The 18,778-nt window shown below is 39.3% G+C and overlaps 1 protein-coding gene and 1 long non-coding RNA gene across 3 annotated transcripts in view; one reads left to right on the top strand and one right to left on the bottom strand.

Moving 5' to 3' along the window:
• The first annotated feature begins 1,080 nt into the window (after positions 1-1,080).
• LOC107318459 (ovostatin) overlaps positions 1,081-18,778 on the top strand; it is a 26,827-nt gene continuing 9,129 nt past the window's right edge. For both annotated transcript variants that reach the window (XM_032446883.2, XM_085544647.1), the window contains exons 1-25: positions 1,081-1,270; positions 1,706-1,889; positions 2,252-2,408; positions 3,165-3,217; positions 3,523-3,543; positions 4,562-4,730; positions 5,255-5,339; positions 6,906-7,017; positions 7,415-7,529; positions 7,721-7,830; positions 8,582-8,740; positions 9,168-9,395; positions 9,907-9,964; positions 10,258-10,403; positions 10,965-11,114; positions 11,746-11,916; positions 12,286-12,418; positions 13,003-13,099; positions 13,585-13,813; positions 15,164-15,287; positions 15,624-15,742; positions 16,166-16,217; positions 17,110-17,193; positions 17,730-17,906; positions 18,403-18,484. In XM_032446883.2, coding sequence (XP_032302774.2) covers positions 1,149-1,270; positions 1,706-1,889; positions 2,252-2,408; positions 3,165-3,217; positions 3,523-3,543; positions 4,562-4,730; positions 5,255-5,339; positions 6,906-7,017; positions 7,415-7,529; positions 7,721-7,830; positions 8,582-8,740; positions 9,168-9,395; positions 9,907-9,964; positions 10,258-10,403; positions 10,965-11,114; positions 11,746-11,916; positions 12,286-12,418; positions 13,003-13,099; positions 13,585-13,813; positions 15,164-15,287; positions 15,624-15,742; positions 16,166-16,217; positions 17,110-17,193; positions 17,730-17,906; positions 18,403-18,484 — 3,137 coding nt within the window. In that variant the 5' untranslated portion in view covers positions 1,081-1,148. The remainder of the gene's footprint in view (positions 1,271-1,705; positions 1,890-2,251; positions 2,409-3,164; positions 3,218-3,522; positions 3,544-4,561; positions 4,731-5,254; positions 5,340-6,905; positions 7,018-7,414; positions 7,530-7,720; positions 7,831-8,581; positions 8,741-9,167; positions 9,396-9,906; positions 9,965-10,257; positions 10,404-10,964; positions 11,115-11,745; positions 11,917-12,285; positions 12,419-13,002; positions 13,100-13,584; positions 13,814-15,163; positions 15,288-15,623; positions 15,743-16,165; positions 16,218-17,109; positions 17,194-17,729; positions 17,907-18,402; positions 18,485-18,778) is intronic.
• The window catches only part of LOC116653910 (uncharacterized), a 25,542-nt gene continuing 22,811 nt past the window's right edge, over positions 16,048-18,778 (bottom strand). Inside the window, exon 3 of the long non-coding RNA XR_004308536.2 lies at positions 16,048-16,166. This is a non-coding gene — a long non-coding RNA (uncharacterized LOC116653910). The remainder of the gene's footprint in view (positions 16,167-18,778) is intronic.

Genomic DNA, 18,778 nt, shown 5'->3' with positions numbered 1-18,778 from the left:
TCTACTCAGAGGGTAGTGAGACACTGGGATAAGTTGCCCAAAGAAGCTGTTAGTGCCCCATTTCTGGAGATGTCCAAGGCCAGGTTGGATGGGGTGCTGGGCAATTTAATCTCGTGGAAAATGGGGAGAGGGGCAGAGGGGGTGGAACCGGAGGGTTTTTAAGGTCCCCTCCAACCCAAACCATTCTGTAGTTCTATGAGTCTGTGAACCATTAGTAGTGATTAAGCTCCTCTTCAATAAAAATGACAAGGATCTAGGCTTTCAAAGCAGAACGTCACTCTTTTGTCTGTGGTCTAAGCAAACATAGATGTGACAAAGAAATCTGGCTGACAACTGATTGATGCTGCCCTATTTCAGTTTCAAATTATTTGATATTTCTTTAAGAATTTACAGAAAAAAAGGAAGACACTTGCATAGTTGGCATGGGTGGCACATGCTACCATTCCCTGCATCTAGCAGTAAACACAAAGAGTTTGTTATGCCATTCTTTCAGGAGAAAATTATGCTTCTATGAAGATGCTCTGCCTTTGAAAGTATGTATTCCTGGCTTCAGGTCTATGAAATTTACCGTGCTGCTAACACACAATGAAGTTTGGCATTTCCAACATCCACTCTGCCTTTTGTTCATAGATATCAGCCCATCTCTTCGTTATTCAAAATACATACAAAGGAAGTGAAAAGAGAAACCGATATATTATTTATTATATTATTTAACCAGAATCAGGTGTCAAAGTGTACGAGTTAGTTTATTTTACTCAGAAGGGGAATCCAGGAGGTAGATTACAGGAATGGTAAGATGAGCTCTCAAAATATTAATGTAGTTTGACAGGTTGCTCCTGTTTAAGTCACTTTGTGCTTTTCAGTTCCAAATATCATCTTAAGAAGAGAAGCCCCTCATCAGGAAAATATGATTGCTAAGGACATTCCAAGAATCACTGTGAAGTGTTGCCATCTGAAGACAGTGAAATAGTTTAGGTTGCAGTGGAATTAGGGGAGGTTCTTCAAAGAAGTAGGGCAGACTAGGATCTCCACCCCTTGCTGCAATTATAAATGCACTAGCATCTAAAGAAGGAGGCAGGGAGGAACTGAAGGGCCAGCTCCTTTTCTCTGGAGTGAGGAATGCTGCAGTGCTGTTAAACTAGTAGGCAATGTGTTGTTTCTTGGGAAGAGAAATTTTCTCTTTCTTCTGTCAAACAGTAAGAAAAATGTGGTTGAAATTTCTTCTGGCTATTCTTCTCCTCCACGCAACAGCTGGAAAGGAACCGGAGCCGTAAGAACTACCATATTATTAGTAGTAATACTAAGTCAGGTTTTAAAGTCAAGGCTAGTTCATGCCATTACTTTTACTCTAAATATTAAATCATATGAAACCTTGTCTTTCATATTTGGAGAATTAAGTTAAATTGGAAGTAGACCTTCTGCCTGTTGCAGAACTTTCATAGGGACTGATGTTTGTGTTCAGGAAAAACAGCAGCAGTAGTAGTAGCAATATAATTTAGTAATAAGCTAAAGGGTAAGAGTGATGGGTGCTGGCAGAGTTGTGTGGGGAACCCAGGGCTGGGATTGTTGGTTGCTGCAAAGTTGGAGTGAGGGGCATTAGAAAAAATGTCCTATATTTATTCCAAACCAATTAGTGAGTGTTGAACAATACAATTGCTCCATTCTCTATGACAAGATTGACCACTTTGCTATTTGGATCTTGCAGTCAATATGTCCTAATGGTGCCTGCTGTTCTCCAAAGTGACTCTCCAAGTCAGGTTTGCCTGCAGTTCTTCAACCTCAATCAAACAATATCTGTCAGAGTTGTCCTGGAGTATGGTACCGTTAACACCACTATTTTTGAGAAAAACACAACAGCAAGCAATGGTCTGCAGTGCTTGAACTTCATGGTAAATTAATTTGAATTTAAGTCCCAATGGAAAAGTCAAAGTTGTCATAATAGCTAGTGTGAGAAGTCTATAGAAAATGTAAGGAAGGGGAAGAAAAGTAGAACAAGGATTAGCAAAGCACTGGAAGGAAAAAAAACATGTTGAATTAAGAAGGAAGTAGAGGAGAGATGTAGTGACTGAAAAAGAGAGATTTTTAATTGACAGAAGAAAAGAGAAAGATTCAAGAAAGATTTATCAAGTGATGGGATTGAGATAGGTTTCTCTTTTTATCAGTTCAGTCCATGGGTAGAAGTGTTCCACGAAGTCTGGTGAAACTGACTTCAAGACTAACAATTTCCCCTTGTTTTTCTGTTTCCTCACAGATTCCTCCTGTCATTTCTGTCCCACTGGCTTTCATTTCCTTCACAGCCAAGGGTACAACATTTGAACTGAAAGAGCGACGGTCAGTGATGATTTGGAACATGGAGAGCTTTGTCTTTGTGCAGACAGACAAACCCATCTACAAACCAGGACAGAGTGGTGAATATTTATTTAGTTGATAGCATTAGAACATCGTAGAAAACACTGACAGACTATTTCTTTCTAGAGGCCAGCAAATAGCAGAGTAGTTAGATTGGATCAGCTATATTTTAACTATGGGTGTGTACTACCTTAATAAATAACATGAAGGAAAGAAATTGGTGCCACAGAGGTGTCCCACAAACACAGTCTGATTATTTATCAGATAATCTGGTTTTGAGATAGGGAAGTAGATTAAATCAAATGCTGAAAACAGAATGGTTTTGAAGGATATTTTTGAGGCATGTTTTTTCTTTGTTTTTCATCATTTTCTTTTCAGTTTTCTCTAGTAACATTAAAAAAAAAAAAGTAAAATCCTGTAGAAGATGAGAACAAAGTGCACTAACAAGAATTATACTGCATTAGCAATATAATAAAGAGTAATAAATATGTCTACTTAAAGCAGACAGCCACTAAATTAATTATGGATCTCACTTGAGACTATGTGACCTGCACAGCAGTGCAGCCATCCCTTTTCTTCAAGGTTAAGCAAACTTTCATGTAACAGTGTGAGAATACAATGCTGGGGGAGGTGCATTCTGCAAAGTCTCTACTAATTAGGATTTTTTACCTCCAGATGCATTTTATTACCTACATACTGTGCAAGTGGAATTGTTAGAAGAACCAATGAAACTGGAAGTACTAATGAATGCAGAAACTCACGCTCAGCTAAATAAACTCTGGTCAATTCTAATGTCATGTTATTTGTCTTTCCAGTGATGTTTCGTGTTGTTGCTCTGGATATCAATTTCAAACCTATTCAAGAAATGGTGAGTGATCTGAAATATTCCTCTGTATTTAAATGGGAACATGTAAAATAAAAGACTTACTATGATTTTTTTATCGTATCAGAGGCACTATCAATCCTACATACTAAATCCAGTATGATCAGAATCTGCCCCAGCATCAGTTCTCTTTATTTAATCTTACTAAGTTGAACTACTATGTAACTGATTGTAATAAGTGATGAAGGACTCTTCGATTATTATTAGTTAGGCATTTCTCACAGTCCTGGGGAAAAATAATTTGTCTTTGTTCAGACATCTAACCTGTTCTCCCACTTTGTTCCTTTCAGTACCCTTTGATTGCAGTTCAGGTAAGAGATTTTTCTCTTTGTAATATATCACACTTACAAAGATAAAATCTAAAGCACATCTGCTTACATTGATTTGCACAAATCTATACACAGCCAAATCTTATTCCTAAGTACACTGGTAGAAACTAACAGAAACTCCATATATTCCATGATACTTTCAAGCAAACTTTACTAACAAGGAAAACATATCTACTTTCACCTCAGCATTCTTAAAAGTCAAACTATTCTTGTGCCTGTCTTTGACCCTACTCCACTCCCTTCAGTTCGTCCAGCTTGTTTGGAAGCAAATATTTTCATAACTTTCATAACCTCTTGAAAACTATGAACAAATATATGCAGTGGATAAAATTAGTAGCTATATTGGTGCTGCTGTGGCTTTTTACAATGGTTCCTAAATAGCATCTAGACAATATTCCTAAAAGATTTTGTTATAACTTGATTATGTCATTTTGTCTACACTGAATCATAAATATTTAGAGCTTCACAGGTTTTTGTTCCTTTGTTTGTTTGTTTGTTTCAATTTCTATTTTAAAGAGTTCAAGAAAATGTTGTGAATGTGTATTCTTTAACCTGACTAACATAAGATAAGCTTGGAGGAAAACGGCACCTCACTTCAGAAGAAATGCTTCCTTTCTTCTTCTGGCAGTCGAAGAAAAAACAACAAAAAAAAGCTAGACTGAAGTGGAAGCTTTAAGGATGGATTTTCTCTCCTTCAGCACAGAGCTAGAAAATATGTGCTAAAAAGCAGAGAAGAAAAGTATAGAGCAACTTTCTCTGATCATTGAGGCTAACAAATAGACACAACAAAGGATATTTAAATCTGAGATCAACAGATGAGAATCTAGCAACATTAATGATGAGTACTAAAAGTAATTTATCTCTAGGTACTCAAATTAAATAACTTCTTCAGTGAGCAAAAGCCACTTGGCCTATTTATTTCATTGCTTCTGGTTTTGTTAGCTAATTGTAGAAGATCTCAAATACAAACAAACTGTGAACCTATATTTTTCCCCCTCAGGATCCACAGAACAACAGGATCTTTCAGTGGCAAAATGTGACATCAGAGATTAACATTGTCCAGATTGAATTTCCACTAACTGAAGAGCCTATACTAGGAAGCTACAAAATTACTGTAACAAAGAAATCAGGAGAGAGAACAAATCATTCTTTCCATGTGGAGGAATACGGTAAATGCTACCTGCTGCTTTTAAGTCAGAGTAGAAAGCATGAATAGAGATAAAACTTAATCAAGCAATTATTTTGATTGAAAACACTTCAAACAGCTTTCTAGCAAATATAACACCATATAGGTGTCATTAACAACTGGAGAGAAAAAGAAGAAAAAAAGACAAAAAAGAGAAATTATCTACTTTGCACAGATTCAGCTGGGAAAAGAATCAATAAATTGATGGAAAGATCCACTGTGACAAAGTAACCTTTCAGCCTGATCCATCAGCTTTCCCGGACGAAGCTGGGCAAGGCTTCTAGATGTCACAGAATTCATCATTCATAAGTTTTGACTTTTCTTCAAAGCTTTCAAAAAACAGCTACATTTGTCCTTACACATCACATCACTTCTGTAACATTTTGACACTCCATTTCTGAGCTTGCATTCCATCTCTGACTAATGATACAACCTCATTCTCTATTTTATTTCAACCTGCAAGTTGACAATAATGCCAATGTTGGTTTGTTGTTGTTGCTGTTGTAGTGCTGCCAAAATTTGATGTTACAGTCACTGCACCAGGAAGTCTTACAGTCATGGATTCAGAACTGACAGTGAAAATCTGCGCAGTGTAAGTACAAAGTGCAGAGCAAATATGCAGAGAGCAAGAATTTATCAGATTCTGGGGAAAGAGACAGAAGTTAGAGAAGATGCCAAAATAAATAGACTCTCTGAAGAGACTGGTCAGGGCTGACTTGGTGGCTAGAGCTTTTATTTATTTGTGCTCTCTTCTTATTTTATTGTATGAGTATTCCCTTTACACTGGTATTGGTGGGTTGACCCACCCTTTTTAAAATAGGATATGTCTCTCAGCAATTCACTTCAGAGGAAGGTCTTCATATGGCAGACTATTGTTAAATTCCAGCAGTTGTCCTAAAGTTCTGGATATCTTTAAAACCTAACTGAACTTCAACAAGAGCAAATGTGGGGTCTTGCACTTAGAGAGGAATAAACATATGCACTAACCTTTTAGGGCATGATCTGCTAGAAATGTACTCTGAGAAGAGGGACCTAAGGATTCTTGTGGATAACATGTTGACCATGAGCCAGAAGTGTGCACTTATGGACAAGAAGGCCAGTGATATCCCGGGGTGTATTAAAAAATGTGTGGCCAGCAGGCAGAGGGAGATGATCCTTTCCCTCTGCTCTCCCTTGCTGAAGCTACATCTGAAATACTGTGTCCAGTTCTTAGTTCCTCAGTTCAGAGAAGGCAGAGATCTCCTAGAGAGTTCAGTGAATTGACACAGATTATTAGGAACCTTGAGTGTCTCTTGTATGAGGAAAGGCTGAGACACCCAAGGACTCTTCTCTCTTTAGATATTAAAAGTCCACTATCTCCCCAGAGCTGTCTGTTCTCCAGGCTGAACAGTCCCAGCTCTCTTAGCCTGTCCTCATTGGGAAGATGTTCCACCACTTGGATCATTTTTGTAGCTCTCCTCTGAATGTGCTCTAGCAGGTCCATGTCTCTCCCGTACTGAGGACTCCACATCTGGATGCAGTACACCAGGTGAGGTCTTGCCAGCAGAGCAGATGGCCAGGGTCACCTCCCTTGACTTGCTGACTACACTTCTTTTGATGCATCCCAGGATATGGTTGGCTTTCAGGGCTGTGGGGGTGCATTGCTGGCTCATGTCCAGCTTGCCATTCACCCATACTCTGAAGTCCTTTTCAACAGTGTTGCTCTCCATTCTTACGCCCCCCAGCTTGTACTGATAGTGAGGATTGCCATGACCCAGGTACAAAATCTCATAATTTATTATAGAAGGCTGAAATCTTGAACCACTTGCAGTTATGAGAAGTTTCATTTTGATCTCAGTAAGTCTAGGACTTCATTCTAAGATGAATAGTGGAGAAAACAGTCATAATTTAGTAGTTGTTTGATCACTAACCTTATAGATATATTTATAACATATATTCACAGCATAGCTTTGGCTCATGAGTGAAGTAAAACTTACCAGTTTTTCAACTTCACATTTGTATTATTTTTCTGGAACAGGAGAATTAGTAAAAATGCCCATTAAGTTACTCTAGTGCCTGGCTTGCCAGGTCACTGCTCATCCTGGCTCTATTCCTGAACAAATTAATTTAATTCAGTTTTTCAAGCATCATCTCACAGACCTATTTCTTCTTCTCCTAGGTACACCTATGGCCAGCCTGTTGAGGGGAAAGTCCAGCTCAGTGTGTGCAGGGATTTTGATTCATATGGGAGGTGCAAGAAAAGCCCAGTTTGTCAATCATTTACCAAAGATGTATGATGCCTAATTATTGTTCCTCTTTATTGTTGCCCTCTCCTCAGCTTTCTTGCATCTCTTCCTTTGCTTGCTGCACTTTTTTTTTTCTTTCATTGTTGCTTCGCTTTATTCTATTCATCTGTTTGCTAAGATCACTTCCAGGAACTCAGAGCATTTAATTCTCTTGTTGTTTTTAGGCCTGACAAAGCACTGACATGTTCTTTCTCAGTTTCCCACCTGAAATGTGTGTAATGATCCTGTCTTGTATAATAATTTTGGAAGTAAAGAGAGAATAATCCTTTTTGAAAGCTTTGGATAATTCTCCTCTCAGCAGAGAACTCAACTGATAAAATTCAGTAAACAATTTTTACCCATTTTCACTCTTGTAACAGGATTCGTTTTCTTCACTTTCCAGCTGGATACAGATGGCTGCCTCTTCCAAGTTCTCAACTCTGAGGTCTTTGAACTAAATCGCGTTGGTTACAGGAGGAATCTTGATGTGAAAGCCATTGTCACAGAGAAAGGAACAGGTAATCCCTACTACACAGTCAGAACAGACAATTGTGTTATGATCAAAAAAGAAAGTAAGGAGTATTCAGCCCCTGTTTTCTTTTGAAGAAGAATGTCCTTTTTCATGCACATTTCCATGCAAATGTTAAGCCTTATGAAGATACATGCAAGATAAAGTGTATTTTCCTTTGACACTTGGCATGTCTTACAGGTCTGCAACGTACAGCTACTCAGTCTATTTCCATAACTCAAGTGGTGAGCAGTTTACAGTTTGAGAACATGGATCATTACTACAGAAGAGGCATTCCTTATTTTGGACAGGTAAGCGAGAGCATGAAGAAGTTGTATTGAAGATGACTGGGGGGAAATAACAACATAACAGTGTTGGGAAAGACTGGGGGATTATTTGGGGGAACTGTTTTCTCTCTAGGCTTTTTTCTTTACATATACGGTGTCCTATCAGTAATTCTGAATACAGACGAGTATTTCTCATCTTGTGATGATGAAAGAAAAGAAATTATTGCCCTCTAAGTACTTCTTTCCCTTTGGAAGATGTTCATGTGATTTTCTCACTTGTTCTCCACTCTCACCTCATTATTCAGAGTGTTGTGCATCTACTTACAATTACTTGCAGAAGGATAGTAGGTCAACAGATAGTGGGGACAGAATCAGAAAAATGCACAGAATAAATATATGAGGAAAAAGTATTCAGACTTAGAAAATAACGGCATCAGATACTCAAGACTAAGAAAGGGAAACAATGGAGGAAAGTAACTGTGTATTTAAACTGGAAATGTATAGTCAGAAAGGAGCAATGATCAAAGAGATGAGACCTAAGAAGTTCTTGCTCCACAGTCAGGGAAGCAACAATAGCTGCTGAGGAAGCTCCCTTTCTATGCACTGCAAGATAACTGAGATAGCAGCCAGACAGCCAATACTTTTCTAAAGTATTAATTTGAAGGGAAGAGAACAAGCAATTCTGCTCTGTGGAGAGAGAAGGGCTGTAAATGATGCATGTCTGTTCACAGAAATATAACAATATAAACATATTTGTCATTTTCTTCTCCTATAGATCAAGCTGGTAGACAAAGACAACTCTCCTATTTCCAGTAAAGTTATTCAACTATTTGTTAATAACAAGAATACACACAACTTCACCACTGATATTAATGGTATTGCTCCATTTAGCATTGACACGTCCAAAATGTTTGATCCTGAGCTGAATTTGAAAGTGAGTACAGAACAAGTTGGGAGGGGAGGGAAGGAGAGAATAGAATGGGGGAGAGGAGATGGAAATGGGTGAGGGAGATGGAAATGGAGACAGAGAAAACTGATCTGAAACTGAACCCAAGAAGGTGGGATGAGGTTTGAATTCTGGTAATAAAATATATTTTGTCTTATTTCATGTTCTAGAGATCTAAAAATAAAAATAAATAAATAAATAAATAAATAGATAAATAAAAGAAGTGAGGAAAGTAACTAAGTTGTTGCAATGCAATGCAGTGTCTTGCTGTGAGGCTGCAAGATCGCTTATCTGTTTAGCTTCAGATGTGATTCCTAGAACTGGGGATTCTTTGAACTAATCTTTCTGATGTATGTGACAGCGATTTCCCTAGTGAGCTATGTTTGTTTTCCTTGTCTTTCCTACTCCTAACCAGGCAATATACAAAACCGGTGAGCAGTGCCATTCTGAAGGCTGGATAGAGCCTTCCTACCCAGATGCATATTTCTCTGTCCAGCGCTTATACTCCTGGACTAGCAGTTTTGTGAGGATTGATCCTTTGTGGAAATATATGAGCTGTGGGCAGAAGAGGATGATCACTGTGTACTATATCCTGAACATGGAAGGATATGAGCATATCAATATCGTGAACTTCTACTATGTGGTGAGTATAGGTTTATTGCACAGCTTCACTGAAAGGGCTTTACCAGGGGCCTATCTGGCAGTTCACCCACAGCAGTTATGGCAGTGAGCTCTTCCAGTTTCTAGAAGCCACCACAGTGACCAGTAACTTAAGACTGGAAACAGTACCAAGCTGACTTAGAAGAACTACTTACTCAGGAAAACTAATCTGACCTATCTGGCCAGGTCGCTTTATTTCATAGCAAGTAACCACCTTTAACCATTCTTACACCGTCTTAGGCCATGGTTCATTTCCCTTCTGTCCAATTAACTCCCTTTCCTTGTCCTAGTCCCTTCCATCATTTTTTCTGCTGCTTTCTGGCCAGTAGCAGCAGCAGTGGTAGCATCTAGCATGCCTTATGGGTGATATTTAAGCATTTGAAGCTGTGCCAATGATCGTGTCTCAATTGTATGTTGATATGTGTTGAATTTGATAGTTACTTTCAGGTTCCAACCTCTCATAATCCATAAATGTATTGTTATTTTCTTTACAGGGCATGGCAAAAGGCAAGATTGTCCTCACAGGGGAAATTAAAGTTAATATCCAAACTGGTAAGTTAAGCTATAATCATCAGGCTTCTGTTTTTAAAAAATAAATGGGTAAACTGAGGAACTGGGGACCAAGACAACAATTCTTGGATGGCCACAGCATTTATGGGATGGCTGTGTCCCTTTTCACCAATGCATGTGTTCATGATTCTATCACTACTATTAAGAGCACAATAAAATCAGCTGTAGTCCAGAAACCAGTTTCAGGTATGAGTCAAGAAGGAGTGTAATGTCTATATGGTGGCTACAAAAGCAGATCTTTGTGTTTGCATTAGTCTCTTTCTCTCAAATAACAGATCAAAATGGCACCTTCACAATTCCACTTGTGGTCGATGAGAAAATGGCTCCAGCCCTTCGACTGCTTGTATATATGTTACACCCTGCTAAGGAGCTGGTAGCAGACAGTGTCCGATTTCCAATTGAGAAGTGCTTCAAAAACAAGGTGAGAAACACTAAGCATGTGTCTTACCTGTTGCCAAATAAATGCAAATCTTCTGTGCACACATCCACAACAGTTTCTATTCTTCTTCATTTTCCTCTTATTCTCTTTGGCCTTATATCTCTTCTCTACCTCCAGCTAGCCTCATTGCCAAAAGGTAAATCCTCTAAATGAAACTTATCTGGAAACACACTACAGAACTACCTGCACTGTTATTTGCAAGGCAGTACAAACATAGTAAAAATATGATTTACCCATTCTAGTTCTTTTTACATGTGGTCAACTGTCACAATAAGATTTTGCTTGACAGTCATGGCAGCAGAATCACACTTTATTTTAAATAACTTCAGGTAGACCTCACTTAAGTTACCACAGCATAGGTGTCTAAGTTTGCTTATTGCCTAAGCATTCATCATAGTTGAAGCAGAGGCAGTGGAAACCAACACCCTTTAGTAACACCAACAGTGCTTTAACAGAAGAGTCTTACATTATTCTTCTCACACATCCAGAGAAGCCTTAAGCAGTAAGGATTAGCAGTACCAACATTCATTTGATAAATTCTAGGTCCACATGCAATTCTCTGGAAAGCAGATGATCACCTCTTCCAATGTCAGTTTAGTGATTGAAGCTGCTGCTAATTCCTTCTGTGCTGTGAGGGCAGTGGATAAAAGTGTACTGCTTCTGAAGACTGAGACAGAGCTGACTGCAGAAACAGTAAGTTACCCAAACAAGTATATTTTCTCCTCCCTTGCAATATTGTTTTATTCTCTATTACAGGCTCTTCACTAGAGATTGTTAGCATGTGTTAGACATCCCCCATTTTTTTACATGTGCTGGTCATAATAATATGTACATAATATGCAGACTTTGATAGGGTGCATTTGTTGAGTCTTTATCCATCAGGACTCCAGATCCTTCTCTGCAAAGCTGCTTTCCAGCTGATTGACTCCATGCATATATTGATGCTTATTCTTCCCCTGGGACAGGACTTTGCATTTCTCCTTTTTTTTTTCTGGTTAGTAAGTCTCCTGTAAGCCCATTTCTCATGCCTGCAGGTGTCCCCCTGGATGGCATCAAACTTGCCAAGGGTACACTCTGTCCCATCACCCAGGTTATTAATGAAGATATTAAACAGGGCTGGAACCAGTATTGACCTCCAGGGTACACCTTAGTTACTGTTCTCTAACTAGACACAAGTGATCACCAACTTCTGGGCTTGGCTGTTGAAGAGTTTTCAGTTCAAGAAACAGAGCATGGTTTCACACAGGCAAGCATATCAGCATGGGTAATTGCCAGCACATGCTTATGTAATCAGAACTGATCCCTTTGCTTCCTTCCCCCACAGATATACAACTTGCACCCCATTCAAGACCTACAAGGCTATATATTCAATGGGCTCAATCTAGAAGATGATCCACAAGACCCCTGTGTCTCATCTGAAAACATCTTTCACAAAGGCTTATATTACAGACCTCTAACATCTGGATTAGGCCCAGATGTATATCAGTTCCTCCGGGTAAATGTCCTATGCACTACTTAAACCTGTTGAAGTGAGTTTCTGCTTTCAATTGGACTTGATGATATTTAAGGTCTTATCCAACCTGGGAAATTCTATGATTCTATGATTCTACTTATGTAGTATCTTTACTACTTCTATGGTGCTCTTAGCAGAACTCATACATGGAATATTCTCTCAGTCAGCATCCATTCTCAATTGATTCTGATGCACTCTGTGATTTTCCATTGTGCACAGAACTCTCAGAAGTCTCTGCATGAAGTCTCTGGGCATTTACGTGGTGGAAAGGCAGTAATGGGAAGAGGGAGGAATACGATAAACCTCAGCTGCAATATGGTTACGGTTGACACCAAAATGTTTTTTTCACAGGATATGGGCATGAAATTTCTTACCAACTCAAAGGTTCGGCAACCAGTTGTGTGTACTAGTGAAACAGTAAGACCTCCATCATTTTTCTTGAATGCAGGATTCACAGCTTCTACACACCATGTCAGATCATCAGGTAGTACAGGGGATAGAAATGAGATTTTATCTTTCTCTTAAAAAAATATGATTTATGCGTAATAGACGTGGACAATGCTCACAAATCTCCTTTTTCAGTGTTCAGCTTTCAGAACTGTTCATTTGAATGTGATGACTTACAATAACAAGTACCCAAAAAAACACTTCAGGCCTACGCTTTTGATTCATATCCAGTTTAACACTGGGAAGTGCTGGCAACTGGGAGTCAAACAAAACTGACACTGTTGACAGTCCAGAGCTTACTGAAGACAGTACAACAGTATGCCCATCACACAGATTGGAGAGCCAAGTGTCGAAAGTCCTAGTTCCTATGCTCATATTTGGAGACCAAAAGCCTGTTCAATAAATGCTTTTTTTCTTAGTAATATAAGGTTGTACAAAACTCATGAACACATTAGTGATGCTAATTAATACTTATGTGGAAATACTGATAGTTTCAGGTAGAAAGAAATGGGTGAACACAAATTATCCTTCATGTTTGTTCATGCAAATTAAAGCCTATCCTTTCTGTGAGTCTTAACTACATGAACCAGGACTGACTAAATTCCCACTACCTCTTAACAGCTGAAGTAGCTAGAGAAGAACGTGGGAATAGAAACATCCTTGAGACTATTAGGGAATTCTTCCCTGAAACTTGGATTTGGGATATTGTCCCAGTAAAGTGAGTACCTCTTCATCTCTCTCTATGCTGCACTTTATAAATTACTAAATGTCCCTATATTCTCCTGCATTATTGTAATTTCTTACCACCTCTTCTTACTACTTGACCTGGGAGAACCATCTTTTTCAATCATAATCTGACCATCTGCCCTTCCTATTTTCATGACAATATTTACCTGTTCCAAAACATCTATTTCCACAACGTGTTTACTATGAGTCATACTCCCTATGAAGAGAAAACACTGGTCTGCTAAACAAGAAATCTGAATTTTTCTTCCAAAGTCAGGGAAATTATGGGCAGAAGAACATCCTCACTGACTTTTCTGAGGAGACTTGGATAGTAAGTTCTGGGGGGACTCAGATATGGGATTTCTACAAACAGAACAGAGATAACATTCATCCTGAAAACTTAGAGTTTCTACAGAAAACTAATTTATATGAAACTTCATCATCTGTCCAAACTCATTCTTTGTACATTCCTACCAGCTCTACTGGAAAAGCCAGTGTCTCATACACCATCCCTGACACCATCACTGAATGGAAAGCCAGTGCCTTCTGTGTGGAAGAATTGACTGGATTTGGTATATCTGTGCCTGCTACCCTGACAGCCTTCCAGCCTTTCTTTGTGGACTTGACCTTGCCGTACTCCATTATTCATGGAGAAGATTTCCTGCTTAGAGCCAATGTCTTTAACTACCTCAGTCACTGCATCAAGGTACGTACTTCTGTCCACACTTCTAGTCCCAATCCCATCTCTAAACAATCTGCAGTCCTTGTAGTCTGGAAAAGCAAGCAAACAGATAAACGATCAAACAAAAAAGAGTATCAAAATGATGGATATAAATGACTGGATCTGTCTCTGATTGATTGAGGCACTGCTCTTTCTATCTAATGATAGACTGAATTTGTCCTAAACCACTACAAAACTATGTGAACTGTGTCTGGAATTTGTCTTCCTGAACAACTACAAAACAGGAGGAGGACTATGTGAGCAGTGTCTATGATGTTTGTACATACAACTGTCTTCTGAGATCTAAGAAGGATGGGAACAAGTGCTCCGTGAAGTAACATTCACTTTTCAATGTAATGTAAGCCATCACTTTTTATTGGGGTCCTTTTTTAAGGATATATGAAGTTGTGAAGGAATGAACTGCTTGTACTTCCCAAGGACAAGCATATGGGAAGAGCATGAAGTGAAGAACAAGAAAATCTTTGTTCCATGGGGCAAAAGTTCTCAAAAGGAGAGGGTATCAAAGTCTCAGTACTTCTCCTATAGAGTGTATGTGCAGCTGGAGAATACTTGTCACAGACAGAGGTTGTCTGTACTCTCAGTGCTCTGTACTTTCCAGGTAAAATGCCTCTAGACCACAGGTGCACTGTATTTCTACACTGAAGGAGCTTACACACAGAAAGAAAAAAAGACCACTTTTGTTTGATTTCTTGTTTCTTACGCTGCATCCTAAAATGAGAGGCAAGTGCGAAGTCTAGATTTCTTCTGCTTAATTTATCTGCCGAAAATCAGCACTGTGGTCTCAGAAGGAGACCACCACAAAAGGAGGAAAAATCAAGACATATCTTTGTAATTACTTTTTTTTCAAACTCTTAGCAGTTTGACTAGGAAAAAAAAAAAAGGCAAAAAAGAAAAAAAAGAAAAAAAAAAGGAAAAAAAAAAGCTTAGGCCTTTGAATAGACTATTAAAAAATATATCCATTATTGAGGCTTTCATCTCTTCACCTCATTCTTCAACAACAACAAAAACAGAAGCAAACATCACATGATATCTTCCTTTGCAAGTTAGTTAGCACCAGGTCAGCTGAACATAGTTCTATATCCTGATCCAGAAACAGATATGTATATATAATATTTAATATCTCGGTGGTGAATGTCGCGAAGAACAGAAGAGGACACTGCCAAAGTCACATCTGATAGATGATTCACCTGTACACCATTATTCCAGACCTTCAATCTGCTCTATGCTGTTTATACTTGACATAAGTAGAGGTGATCCAGCCACTCTCTATGGTGTAAAATCTTCATTACATCACATCCCTCTTTTTGTTTTCAGATTAGTATTTTGCTGTCAGAATCCCTTGATTATCAGGCAAAACTCATCTCCCCAGAAGATGATGGATGTGTATGTGCCAAAAAAAGAAAGTCCTATGTCTGGAATGTTTCCCCCAGAGGAACTGGTAAGTGGCTTGGAATCTATCTGGTTCCCTGAGACTGTTACTGACCAGTTTTATACCTCACCTGTAAACCTAATTCTTTTCCAACCTGAATAATTTGGCCTACCCCTATTCCAGCTGTCCCAGCCAAAAACCCCTCCAGGAATGCAGTATATTTGTCATTTCAATTTTTAGAGATCAGTTCTCTTCCCATATTTCTCACCCAGAGTGACTGATCATTCATTGTGCTGCACTACTTACTCTACTATTCTACAGATAATTGCTATTAGATGCAATTTCTCGCTTCAGCCACAAGTCTTGACAGAGGTTAATTTTCCCTCTTTTCTGCTACTGTTTAAGGTAACGTATTATTCAGCATTACGGCTGAGACCAATGATGATGAAGCTTGTGAAGAAGAAGCACTTAGGAACATCAGTACTGACTACAGGGACACCCAGATCAGGACATTGTTAGTTGAGGTACTGCTAGCAGCACTTCCTGTTTGCCCTGTACTTCCTACCATGAGAAAAGGAAATTGAAGCAAAAGCACAAAAAGGAAGTAAAAGTTGTTCCAGTTCCCTATAGAACTTCTTGTTTGGCTGGGACAGGGTTGGGCTGTTCAATCAATTTTCAAGTCCACACCCATCTGATGTCCTCTTCCATGAGGATCACTGGGTGCTGGCAAGTGCGCATCATTCTCATATAGAGGAGAAGCTGGAAATTAGGGACTTTGTCTGATGGGAACTCACCTTTTGTACTAGTCACGAGTATGAACCTGCAAACAATTGCTTCAGTACAGCCATCTGGGTGAGGGTTGTTATGAATACTCTTGTCACTGCTTTACTTCTCTGTGCTTTGTTCTTATCTGCTGAATGTGTCTCTTCTTCCCATCACCATTCCAGCCTGAAGGAATAAGAAGGGAAGAGACCCAGAGCTCCTTGATCTGCAGGAAAGGTAAGTGTTCAATATACTGCTGAGGGAAGGGAAGGGAAGGGAAGGGAAGGGAAGGGAAGGGAAGGGAAGGGAAGGGAAGGGAAGGGAAGGGAAGGGAAGGGAAGGGAAGGGAAGGGAAGGGAAGGGAAGGGAAGGGAAGGGAAGGGAAGGGAAGGGAAGGGAAGGGAAGGGAAGGGAAGGGAAGGGAAGGGAAGGGAAGGGAAGGGGAGACTAGATTTTCCACTCTTTCCTGTTCATTGATGCTGTGCCCTCATGTTTGCAGATGTTCAAATGGCAGTTACTTTTGTATTGTAGCTTCTAAATTCACAGTGCTTAATGTTCAACTCACAGCTACAAAGTCTGTTATTTAGTGCATGTCACTTAAGCAGTGTCTGTGCTTCATCAAAGGTGCTCAGATAATGAAAGAAGGCCTATGAATACATCGAAAGGAGATTACCTTTCTTTTTTGCAAAATCTACTCTGGACTGCACACAGTCATGTTTGTTGTTGTCTGTTCCAAGGATAACTGCAACTTTCAGCTTCCCTCTTATCATGAGAATGGAAGAGGGAATACTAAAATTCCCCAACATCCCATCTTGATGCTTATTGTAGTTCCCAGAGTTTCCTAGAAGGCTGCTAACACATGTAAAGGCAGCCCTGACATTCACCAATCAGCTCTCCCCAGTACCCCACTGAAGAAATCCAAAGAGTTCATTACAAGTCATTACAAGCCGTGAGCAACAGACTTACCTTCTTCGATAGATTTCTGTTCAGCAATGACAGTTACTTCATAATTTGAGCTATTTTTCATTTGATAGTTTTAACTGTGCTCCCTTCTCTCCTGATATTTTTTGCTGTAACCAATGTTCTACACGAATATCCACAATATACTTAATTTTTTTTTTTTCCACAGATGATGTCATTACTCAAGATGTTGCTATAGATCTACCTACAAATGTGGTAGAAGGATCACCCAGAGCTTCCTTTTCTGTAGTTGGTAAACATCAAATTAATGAAATGTTAAGAAAAGAAAACCTTAAGCTATGAAATGAAAGCTTTGTTGGGCTTCAAGATGTGTTTTTTTCTTTCTTTGGAAAATCTTGAGCAAAGAGACTGATTTTTATCTTGTCCAGTAATGTTCTTTGTTGCATCTAAAAGTCAGTGACATCCTTATTCACTCATGACCGTAAGACTTTCTTCCACTCACCTATGTACAAACTAGAGATGCTAATGGAAATGTTTTGGTCTTGGTTTCATTATTTTAATAGACATAAAGCATCTGGTTAAAGTGGCACTAAAATAGGTAGTATTTCTGGAATGGGCAATTTAATCCAAGTAAGAAAAGACAGGGCAGGAATTTATTTGTTGACTTGTCAAGTAGAACAGAAGAAATCACTCAGAAAACACTGAGAACTTCAGGCTTTTTAACAGAGGCTTTCTAACCCAGCCAGGTTTTCCATGACTCTCTAAAATTACTGTTTGTTTCAGTGGCCATGAGTTGTTCTAATTCCCCTAGTATCCTGTCTTCACCAGGTGACATCATGGGCACTGCCATGCAGAACTTGCACCAGCTCCTTCAGATGCCATTTGGCAGTGGGGAACAGAACATGGTCCTGTTTGCGCCCAATATCTATGTACTGGATTATCTGAACAAGACAAGACAGCTGAGTGAAGATGTCAAATCCAAGACCTTTGGATACTTAGTGAGCGGTGAGAGTTTTGTGCATCTTTTCACAATGTGTACTGAATTACTATTGAGGTCTAGTGAGCAGAAGCAGTATCATGACTCTTCAAGCAGTATGGCACTGATGCTGTAGCACAGCTCAGAGATCCAAGGGACCGCCTTGCTGATTTTTCTTCTCCTGAACTACTAAAACTTGGTCATCATGTTTTCTTTGAGGTTCTGTCTTTACATCCCTTCCTCCTCATCCATGCAAGTACAGCATCTGCCCTAATGCCGTCAGCTTAGGTGGAGCACAGAGCTGACATGAGCTACCTATTCTGCGATTCCATGTTCCTACAGAATAGGATGTTGCATACCTACACTTAAGCTCCATCAGGTCTTCCCCACTGCATGGAAAAATACATTTCACCTTTCTGTGTTTTCCAAATGTGATAACACACAAATCTGATGGAAAATAGAATAAAGTTTTGTTTTTGTTTGTTTGTTTAATTAGATAACATTTTCTCTTTTGCATTCTTTCAGGCTACCAGAAGCAGCTATCATACAAACATCCTGATGGGTCCTACAGTGCGTTTGGCGTTAGAGATAAAGAAGGGAACACCTGGTGAGTGATTGGAAGCAGAAATGTCTTAGAAATGAATTTTCATTAAAATCACATAATGTAGGTAGAAGACACCTTTGCTAGCTGAATCAGGTGTACAGAGCTGGCTAGGGGTGAAACTCTTAAGTACTAAGTGAAACTCCTTTCCAGCTCCTATCAGGGAGTGAATACTGATAGTAGGTAGACTAAAAACTTGATTCCTGCTCCTCATCTCTCCTATGGAACCCAATGCACTGCAGTGTTCTGCAGCCAGGATCAGCCTCAGATTGTGCTAGCCTTCCTCCATGGATTCTAGCT

This window comes from Coturnix japonica, chromosome 1 (assembly GCF_054131305.1).
Source record: "Coturnix japonica strain WE chromosome 1, WE-NBRP24, whole genome shotgun sequence".
Lineage (NCBI taxonomy): Eukaryota > Metazoa > Chordata > Aves > Galliformes > Phasianidae > Coturnix > Coturnix japonica.
Note: the sequence above shows the minus strand (reverse complement) of the source record. Positions and strands in the feature narration are given on the sequence as shown.